The 10,337-nt window shown below is 66.7% G+C and overlaps 1 protein-coding gene across 1 annotated transcript; it reads right to left on the bottom strand.

The window, feature by feature from the left end:
* ITGA2B (integrin subunit alpha 2b) lies at positions 1 to 7,901 on the bottom strand. The gene is made up of 30 exons (XM_069786754.1): positions 7,604 to 7,901; positions 7,395 to 7,525; positions 7,217 to 7,314; positions 6,925 to 7,090; positions 6,795 to 6,844; positions 6,487 to 6,532; positions 6,184 to 6,312; positions 6,050 to 6,097; positions 5,836 to 5,879; positions 5,658 to 5,717; positions 5,192 to 5,244; positions 4,845 to 5,053; positions 4,486 to 4,668; positions 4,350 to 4,395; positions 4,152 to 4,256; positions 3,973 to 4,028; positions 3,721 to 3,872; positions 3,427 to 3,540; positions 2,831 to 2,901; positions 2,604 to 2,751; positions 2,279 to 2,371; positions 2,087 to 2,166; positions 1,892 to 1,972; positions 1,718 to 1,820; positions 1,485 to 1,637; positions 1,284 to 1,394; positions 1,059 to 1,172; positions 738 to 845; positions 528 to 650; positions 1 to 279 (listed from the first exon to the last, which is right to left on the bottom strand). Exons 1-30 carry the CDS (start codon positions 7,876 to 7,878, stop codon positions 184 to 186), a joined length of 3,246 nt encoding a protein of 1,081 aa, XP_069642855.1. The 5' UTR covers positions 7,879 to 7,901; the 3' UTR covers positions 1 to 183.
* Between the last annotated feature and the right edge of the window lie 2,436 nt (positions 7,902 to 10,337).

Here is a 10,337-nt window from a genome sequence, read left to right on the forward strand (position 1 = left end):
TGCCAGGCAGAGGTTTATTGCCCAGGACCAGCAGTGGGGTGCTGGACCCCACTGGCACCCAGGGGTACTGGGGACGTTGGGGAGGGGACATAAGTGCTGTGCCCCATTGGCACCCAGGGGTGCTGGGGACACGGGGGCTGGGCTGGGGGACATGCCGTGGGGTGGGGGGGCAGGGGCACCCCACTAGCCTTGGGCACCCTCCGGCTCCTGGGCCTGGCTGGGCGCCAGCTCCTGCATGTCCTCCTCGGTCGGTGGCCGTGTCCTCTTGAAGAAACCCGCCTGGAAGAGGGACACGGTGACAACTCTGCCCCGGGGCACCCCACGACGTCACCCCCAGGGGACCCCATGGCGTCACGCCCAGGGGACCCCCATGGCATCACTCCTAGTGCTGCCCCCCACCCTGTGCCCACAGCCCCCACCCCCAGGGCTGGGTCTCCCATTTCATGGGTCACTTCAGTGCCATTGGGGTCCCACCAGCATGACGGGGTGTCACCGGTGTCCCCAGTGTCGTTGTCCCCCCCACGTACCTTCCACATGAGGAGGATGAGGAGGGTGAGGAGCAGGAGCCCGGCTAGGACCCCCAGTACCACCCACCACACCGGCACGGCCCCCTCGCCCCCGGGGCTGGCACGCACCACCTTGGTGACAGCCTGCGGAAGGATGGATGGGTGACACCACTGCCACCACAGCCTGTCCCTGTGTCATTCCCCCCCCCCCCCAGCCTGTGCCAGCCCTACCTTGGCCTCGCCGGCGGGCAGGACGCGAGGCAGGACGCGGTAGGGCATGGCCGAGGTGTTGAACCAAGCTTGCGAATGGATGAGGAACTGCTTCAGGAGGTGTTCCCGCTGGGGATGGACATGGGACACGTGGGGACAGATGGGGACATGGCATCAGGGGTGCTGGCAGCCAACGGGGCACCCACAACCCTGCACCCAGCGTTCCCAGGCCTGCTCTCTGCAGGTCCCCTGGGACCACTCTGCAGGAGGGGACATGGCGGGGACACCCTAGGGACGCAGTGCCAGCCCTGTCCCCTCCCTGTCCCCAACAGGGGACAGTACCTGCTGCAGGGTGTCCATCCAGAGCAGGGCACGGACGCTCACCATCGCCCGCTGGTCCTTGGCCAGGCTGGGCACCCAGCAGGTGATGTCCACGCACGTGGCGTTGCTGCAGTCCTGCGGGACACGGCGGGCATCACCCTGACCCCCGCCCCAGCACCCTGGGGAGCACCCCCCCAGCCCCCGCACCCATCATGGGCTGCGGGTCCCCAGGGAGCACCCGCTCACCACGGGGATGGGCTCCTCCAGCCCAGCACCCGGCGGCTCCTCCACTTCCCTGCGCTCCCGCCGGTGGGTGCCATTTCGGGGTGCTGCGCCCGTGGGGTGGGGGATCTCCAGCTGGAAGGAAATAAAAGGGTGGGGGGGACACCACCTTGACACCCACCCAGCACCCAGCAGGTGGGTGCCGGTCCCCAGGCAGCACCCTACCTGCTCGGCGTTGAGGCCGGGTGGGTTGGTGCAGTTCATGCCCCCCTCGGTGCCCAGCTCCAGCAGGTAGAGCAGAGTGCGGCCACCCAGCTGGTGGGGGACGGTGAGGCGCAGGGTGACCCCGCTGACGGTGCTGGGACCCTTGTTGTGGATCTGGGGGAGGACAGTGAGGTGACAACGGAGAGGGGACAGAGGGAACAGTCCCCCAGGCACCCATGGGTGCAGCACCCTACCTGGTAGACGTGCTCCACCTTGATGCCGTGGTCCTCCAGCCGCCGGCTGCCCTCCACCTTGTGCCAGCTCACGGGCAGCACCATGGTGGCAGGCAGGGAGTTGCTGGCAGGAAAGGGGGGTCAGTGTCCCCCCGTGATCCCCCCCCGGTCCCCCATGCCCCCCCAGACCCTCACCCTCGCAGCTCCATCTCCGCCTGCGCCTCCACGGGCACCGTCACCGTCACCGACGTGTTGGTGGAGCTGGGGCTGTTCTTGCTGTGGGGACACAGTTGGGGTGAGGGATGGCCACTGAGTCTGGGGACACGCTGAGGCCACCAAGTCCCAGGTGCCCAGGTCCCAATGGAGGACGGGGGGTTGGCACAGTGTCACCTCCGCAGCTGGAGCTGGAAGGTGATGGCATCACCCATGTCCTCCAGCCCAGACACGCTCAGCTCCATGTCCACGGTGATCTGGGAAGGCAGCAGGAGGGTGAGTGGGTGACCCACCACCACCGCCACGGGCCATGCCCAGCCCCGACGCCAGGGTGATGGGCGCAGCCGGGGCAAACCCACATTCCCTTACCTGGGCACCCGCTTTCATGGGGTTGCCCAACTCGCAGAGCACCACGTGGGTCCCATTCTCCTTCCTGGGGTTGCAGCTCAGCTTCTCCTGCCCCTATGGGGTGCAGACACGGGGGGGTGACACATCATGGACCCCCCCACCATGCACCAACCACCCCGGGGACCTGCGTGGTCCAAGAGCAGGGTGTAAGCCCCCCCACCCTCTGCACCCGCTGGCACCCATCACCACCGGGCACCCACATGGAGGGTGATGGCCACCAACGGCATGGTATGAGCCCCAACCCCACCCCGGGAGCTCCCTAGGACCCCCACTGCTGGGCACCCACCGGCATGTTGCTGCGGGCCACCTGGTAGTGGGTGCCGGGGGGCAGCTGCACCCGCAGCTCGGCCTCGAAGGCACCTTCGCCCACGTTGCTGGCGTTGGCACGCAGGCGCAGCACGGCCTCCGCCCCGATGAGCAGGCGCCTGCTGGGCCTGGGGGGGAGACACGGGGACAGGGCTCAGCACCCCAGGGTGACACCGGGCACCCACCCTCACCCACCCGGGGGCTCACGTGTCGGCGGCCAGGCGGAGGTCGGGGACGCAGAGGTTGTCATCGCCACAGTCCTCCAGTATGATGTGGGTCTGGGGGGGGGGGCGGACAACAGGGGGGCAGTGGGGGATGTGGGATGGGGAGTCTTTGGGGACAACAGTGGGTAGAGAGGGGACATCCCAGGGAGGGACTGGGGACAGCGCAGGGTACTGGGGGGACATCCCAGGGAGCAGCACTGGGGTGACATCCCAAGGAGGGAGCAGGGACAGTGGGGAGGGGACATCCCATGGAGTGGTTGGGGACAGCAGGGAGGGTAGGGGCCACATCCCAGGGGGGCAATGGGTACAGTGGGGGACCCAAGGAGGGAGCAGGGACAGTAGGGGAGGCAGGGGGGACATCCCGCAGAAGCACTGGGGACAAGGGAGAGGACAGGGGCTATGTCCCAGGGAGGGGTTGGGGCCACTGGGGACAGACTGGGGACCATGGAGCCAGAGCACAGCAGTGGCAGCAGGTGCCCCAGAGTGGGGGTACCCACATGTCCCCTGGCCCAACCGTGGGGACGAGCCCACCCTGGGGTACCATGACGATGTCCCCAGCTCAGCCACGTCCCCCCCTACCTGCGCCTGCACCAGGGTGTCCCCGTAGAGCACCAGCCCCTGGGTCCCCCCGGACAGCGCCAGGCTCAGGCTCAGGGCGACAGGGCTCAGCTTGTCCTTGAAGTCGGCTTCGTCCTGGGGGGATCCATGGGCAGAGCACCCCAGTGGGCACCGGGCTGGGGACACCACTGTCCCCATCCTTGTCCCCATCCCGGCTGGGGATGCTACTGTCCCCATCCCTGTCCCCCACCCTCCTTGGGCTGGGGATGCCACCGTCCCCACCCGTGCCAGCCCACGCTGGCACCGTCCCCGTACCCGGAGGTAGGCGGTGAGGTTGTGGCACAGCGGGGGTGTCCCCGGGGCCAGGTCCAGCACCCTGTGCCAGGACGACTGGTGGTCCTGCAGCAGCAGGACCCTCCGGGACAGCTTGGGCTTCAACCGGTCCAGCTGCAGGTCTGCGTCGAGGCCTGGCATGGCACAGTGGGTGGGGGGACACATGGCAGCAGTGCCACCCCTGATGACACCGGTGGCGCCCCTTGTCCCCCCCTGTGTGACACCGGCACTCACGGATTTTCTGGGGGATGCTCTGGCCCGTCACGCTGACGCACAGCACCACGGGGAAGCTGCAAGGGGGACAGCACCCAGGGATGCTCAGGGACCTGCCACCGTCCCCAGGGCAATGTCCCCACACCGGTGATGTCCCAACAGCGGCGTTCCCATGGCCATGTCCCCACCACATGGCTCACCAGCTGACGTGGGTGTCAGAGCCAGGCAGGACACACGCCAGGAGCTCGGGGTTCAGCCCATCAGGGACACTCAGCTGGGTCTGGGCCACCACCACGGGCTGTCCCCTGGGACATGGGGACAGCGCTGAGGTGCCAGGGGACCCGGGCAGGGACCCCCCAGGCCATGCTGCCACCGGAGCCGGCGGGACGGGCACTCACCAGTACACGGCCACCTTGGATGCCCCGTAAGCCCCCACCAGCAGATCTGCAGGGACAAGCAGGGGGTCAGTGATGGGGCGGGTGGCACCAAGGTGGCACCGGCATGGCACAGTGGTGGCCACATGACGGGCCGTACCCGGGTAGCCGTTGCCATCCAGGTCAGCGGCACCACGCAGGGCAAAGCCGAAGGCGGCCGGGCCAGGGAAAGGGCTGTCGAGGCGCTGGGTGGGCACCGGCATCAAACCCTCGCTCTGCCCGCGGAAGATGAAGACCTGCCCCCTGCCGCTGTCACCCCCCAACGGGGCACCCACGGCCACATCTGGGGACACAGGGGATGTGAGCACCCAACTGGGTGCCCCATCCTGGCACCGCCACCCACCCGGGTGCTCCTGCCTCAGTTTCCTCAATGGTTTAGACTGGGCACCGCGGGTGGGGGTGGCATGTCCCCTGGCACAGCCCCCCCTTCCCGCCACCCCCGTGCCAGGCCGGTGTTACCGCCGTAGCCGTCCTTGTCCAGGTCCCCGAGGCTGGCGATGGCGGCGGCAAAGCGGCCGTAGGGGTGGGTGCCCGTCAGGGTCTGGGGGGGCTGGCTGAGGGGCCGCTGCCCCCCCCCCAGGTAGAGGTAGAGGCGTCCCACCTCGCTGCGCTGGCCATCGGGGCGCCGGGCCATGTACAGGGGGGCACCCACCAGCACGTCATCCTGCCTGCACCCAGCACCGGAGTCAGGGTCCCCAGGTTTGGGGGCTGGTGGCACCCAGGGGTGTGCCAGGCAGGGGGCAGCACCCCAGGGTGCCCCATTGGGGGATGGTTGGGGTGGGGGGGAGGACAGTCCCAGCTCTCACCCGTCCCCGTCGACATCAGCCACGGCCACCGTGTGCCCAAAGTACGATGCCACCTGGAAAGGGTCCGGGTGGGGGGTGGCACCAGGGGAGGCAGGGGGGGATTGTGCCAGGGGCACTGCGGGATGCACCGGGTGATGGGGGGGGCAGGTAGGTGCTGGGTGTTCTGGGGGGTGCTGGGGTACTATGGGGTGGGGGTGCAGGGGTGCTGTGGAGCGCTGGGGAGGGGGCGGGCAGCTGGGTGCTGTGGGGTGACGGGGCAATGGGCAGGGTGGCAGTGGACACCAGGGAGCCATGGGGTGCTGGAAGGGGGCAGTGGGGTAAGGGGGCACTGGGGGCAGTGGGAAAGGCACTGGGGGTGATGGGGCAGGGGGCAGGGTGCCATGGGGGCTGGGTGCAGTGGGTGCTGTGGGGTGGCAGGGCAGTGGGGCAGGGTGCCGTGGGGTGCTGGCACAGGACAGGGGGTTACCTGCTCACTGGCGATGCCCCGCAGCTGGCGCAGGGTCACCCCCACACTGAAGATCTCCACCTGCCCAGAGCAGCGTCAGGCCCCATCCCTGTCCCCGTCCTGGGCTGCCACCCCAGGGTGCCCGGCCACAGCAGTGTCCCCACCACCAGGCAAACCCACGCAGCTGGGCACCACTCACCTCGCCCCTCGTGTTGCTTTTGTTGGGGACCCCCACCACGTACTCTGCGGGGGACGAGAGCCCTGAGTGCCCCCACCACGGCACTGGGGTGGGCATGGAGGCACAGAGACGGACAGGACTCCTGAGCTGGCACAACCCAGAGCCCTTGGGAGGGGAGGGGACCCTGGAGCCCAGGGGTGCCCAGGACCCATTCCCCCCGCCCCCCCAGCCTTACCTTTGGTTTTGGGATTGTCATCGAATTCACCCACAGCCACCGAGTACCCTGCAGGGAGACAGGCACCGGTGACCCCCACTGTGCCACGGCACGAGCTGACTATGGGGCAGGGCTGCCCCATGCCCACTGCTCACCCCGGTACCCGTCCTCATAGTCCGTGGACACCTGTTCCTCTGTGGGCAGCCCTGGGCTCGCCGGCCACAGCAGGGACTTGCCATGGAAGCGGGTGAGGATGGCATCCACCTCCACTGAGTACAGGAGTCCTGCGGGACACTGTGGTGGGCACCAGCGCTGACAGGGCACCCACCCCGGGTGGCACGTACTTGGGTGCCTCACCCTGGGTGCCCTCCTCCTGCCATGCCCACCCAAAGGTGCACCCAAAAGTGCGCCCCAGGAGCAGCCAGCCCCGGTGGCAGTGCCCAGCAGGCAGGACTCACCCATGAAGTAGTACCCGCCAGGGGCACCCAGCACCAGCGTGCCGTCCTGAGGGAAGACCTGGCATCAGCATCCACCCTGGGGCACCCCCATCCCGGAACCCCCCCCCCCAGGCATCCCCCACCCAAGCATCACCACCAGAGCATCTCTCATCCTGGCATTCCCATCCTGGCACCCCCCTCCCCAGCATCCCCCACTCTGACACCCACACCCCAGCCACACCCTCTGCATCCCTGGCGGCATCCTCACGGACATCCCCGGCAGCACCCTGGGCACTCTGCCCCCCCCCCCCCCCAGGCACCCATCTCACCCGGGTGACGGCCGCGCTGAAGCCGATCTCGCAGTAGCGCTTGTCATAGGCTGCGGGCACAGGGCAGGGTCAGACCGACCAGGGGTGGGGGGCACCCACGGCCCCCACCCACCCACCTACCCTCCCTCACCATAGTAGCTCTCGCGGTAAGCGCTGGCCATGAGCTGGTCACGGCAGGGCGAGTACCAGGTGATGTGCCGCAGCCCAGGGGCACCCACAAAGCAGGTGCCCGTCGGGGTGCGGAAAGATTCGTGCTGCCCCTCCATCGCGTTCCAGTGCTGCAGTGGGGCACAGGCCTGGGGAAGGGGAAGGGGATGGGGATGGGAACGGGCATGGGAACGGCGATGGGAAAAGGGTGGGTGCCCACCCCATCACCACCCCCACCCCCCAAGGGTGCCCACCCACCCGCCGGGTGCACCCACCACCAGTTTGCCGTCCCAGCTGGTCACGGACGCCCCCAGCCACTGGTACGACTTGTAGGTGTGGAGCTTCAAGGTGTTTTGGGTCTCGGTCTCATCCCCTGGGGGAGTGGGAGAGGGGGAGCGTGCTGGGCTGGCAGCCCCCGCTGCACCCACCCATCATCCCGTCGCACCCACGCACCCGCAGTGTCCATGGGGAGGGGGTGGCAGAGGGTCTCGTTGGTGGGCCAGGAGCAGAGGAAGACGGCGCCGGGCTGAGCCACGCCAGGCTGGGAGGTGTTGGCGCGGGGTGCCCCCACCACCACGCTGAGCCTGGGGTGGGCAGAGCTGGGTGTCAGGGTGGGGGGAATGGATGCCATCCCCCGCCCCGGCACCTCGGAGTCTCCCTACCTGCCCTCAGTCATGTGGAAATCCAGGGCGAAGCCGAAATAGCTGTCGGGGGGTCCCTCATAGGTGTGTGGGGGGTCCCGGAGGAGCCCCAGGGCGGGGGCTGAGCACAGCCCCCCGAGGAGCAGCAGGGCCCGGAGCAGGGCAGCAGCAGCCCCCATCTTCTCCCCGAAATGCAGCCAGCAGCCCCGTCCCAGCCCGTCCCAGCTTATCTCAGGGGACGCAGCTGGGAATGGGGACGGCAGCGACGGGGGACACAGGAAGGGCCCCCCCCACATGCACAGCCGCTCCTGCCAGGGAGCCAAAGGGGTACGGGGGTGCAGGGGACACACACGCTGCTTTTGGCCAGGGGACAGGGGTGCTCAGCTCGGCTGGCAGAGCAGGGCAGGGGGCAGGAGGTGGCAGTACCACCCGGGGGGACACGGTGAAGGGTTGGGGGGGGGACACGGCCATGGCGGGAAGTGACTCAACAGCCTGCACCCACCACCCTCCTTCCGCCGGAGGCCAGGGCCAAATCCAGCCCTCCGCCCATGCCGCAGGATGCCTATCTCGGGGTGCAGGCGGTCGCAGCCCGGCCAGCGGAAACGCAGTGGGGAGGAAGGGGGGGCCATGGGGTGCAGGGGCCCCGTCCATCGTCCCCCGAGGTCACCTCCGTAGCTGGATGGAGCAGACATGGGGTGGGGGACGCCTGGCTCCCCACTTTCGCCCCACCGGCATTGGGCATCGCCACTAAACCGTCTCCCCTTCCCCAGGGCAGGGACACCCCAAAACCCTAACCCAGGGGAGAGAGCAGGGCCGGGGCAGCCCAGCCGCCGAGCTCCAGCGCTTCGCAGGGAAACGGCTCCGGCGAAGGGACGGGTGCCAGGGCGAGGGGACGGGTGCCAGGGTGGGGGGACAACTCGCAGCCAAGGGAACAAGGGGGCTCCTTGTCCTCGGCGGAGGAAAAGGCACCCCGGCATGCCAAGTCGGGTCTCCAGCAGCTGCTGGGGCCCAGCCCTGCAGTGACGGCTGCGAGAGCCGCTCGGCCAAACCCACATGTCCCCTTCGGCTTAACCCACTTGCAGAGTTAATTTAAACGCGCTCGATTAAGGCCACTCAAGCTGCTGGGGGCTCCTCTTGCCCACCCGGAGCCGGTGGCAGGGAGAGGCACCGGAGCACTTCACTGCAAGCCAGCCCTCCATGCAGAAATGGGGTTTTCATCCTTTTAATCTGCTCTACAGCTGCAGGTGGGAAGTGAGGCAGGGACCATGGGGGGTCTTGGGGTCCTGGGCTCCCCAGGGGGGCACAGGGTGGTCCCAGCAGTGCCCAAGCAGCACCTTGGCCCCCAAGAAGAAACTCAGCCCCCAGCACCAGGTCTGCACCAGCCTGTTGGCTGCCGTGGAGTAGCTGCGATCAGAAACCAGTGGGATTTGCCCAAAGCTGGGGCTGAGCCCCAGCTTCGGGCTCTGAAGATTGGGAAGGGTTTAGCTGAGCCTGGCTCAGCTCCATGTCCCTGGGAGAGGAGCACACTGAGGACAGGGTCTGCACTAAGTGGCAGCCGCTCCTCTTCAGGAGGTCTCTTCCCAGGCTGGCAGCAGCAAGCATCCAAACCCAGCTGAAACCTACACCAGAATGCTTTAAGGCAACTCTTTACTTCTTTCCCCCATTAAATTACTTAATTTCCTGGGTTTTGCAACACTTCCACACTGTCATTCCACTTCCAGAGGACAGCCCAGGCAAAGGCAGGTTGTATCCCGTACGCCAACCATCCTTTAACCAAATCAGGACCTTTAGTTAAGAAAGGAGAGGCTGGTGCTCCTCACCCCGAGCACTCGCCTCCTTGGGCACTCATTCAAGCTTGAAAAAGCAGGGCACGACCACCAAAGCAGCTAAAGCCCCAGGGATTGAGAGGGACATGGCAGGCAATCCCCCGTGACACAGACCCAGAGAAGCCAGACGCTGCTCAGCCATCGGCTTCAGAGACAACAGTGGCGGTGGCCCTGCTGCCCACTCTGCCTTCGGCTAGGAGTTAGTGCCACCTCCCAGCAGAAGCCAGCGCAGGGACATCGTTGCAGCCCAGGTCAGGAGTTGCTGAGGAGGGAGATGGAAAAAAAGATGCGAGGAGCTCACATCATGAACTGCTGCTGCTGGGGGAGCGTGGAGAGGCGGCATCATCCCTGCTTCTGGCTGCCGTTAGAGAAGAACCCAGGGGTGGACAGACCTTTGGTCTGAGCCGCTACAGATCCGCACTGACCCACAGCGCGCAGGCTCGCTCTGCCACAGCTGCCCCAAGTGCGGCAGGGAGACTGATTGCAGCACCCTGACGTCCCAACTGCCGCGGCTGGCTGCAGGAACAGCACGCAAGGAGAGCATGGAGCAGGAAGGTTGGGTGGCCGGGATGCTCAGCACCTGGGCACGCTGCCAATCCAGCCACCAAAGTACTGACAATCACCCTTTCTTGCCTAGTTTCACCTTTCACAGTTTTGACCAGGCAGGTGGATCGCGCCAGGAGAGAACTTGCAGAACCCACTTGCATTGCGGGCTCCTACCCAAAATAATGTCCTTTAAAGAAAAAAAAAAAAAAGAAAAAAACCCAAAACCTCTCTGTACCCAGCTCAGTATCTTCCGAGCGAAGTATTCCAATTAAAAGTAGTCTTACTCGATAAACCAAGCATCTAATACTGTTATTTTAGGAAAAAGCCCTAGGCTACATTGCAACCAGATGCAGCAGCTCCAAGTCATCTCACACAACCACACA

The sequence above is a fragment of the Haliaeetus albicilla genome, chromosome 7 (genome assembly GCF_947461875.1).
Source record: "Haliaeetus albicilla chromosome 7, bHalAlb1.1, whole genome shotgun sequence".
NCBI classification, from domain to species: domain Eukaryota; kingdom Metazoa; phylum Chordata; class Aves; order Accipitriformes; family Accipitridae; genus Haliaeetus; species Haliaeetus albicilla.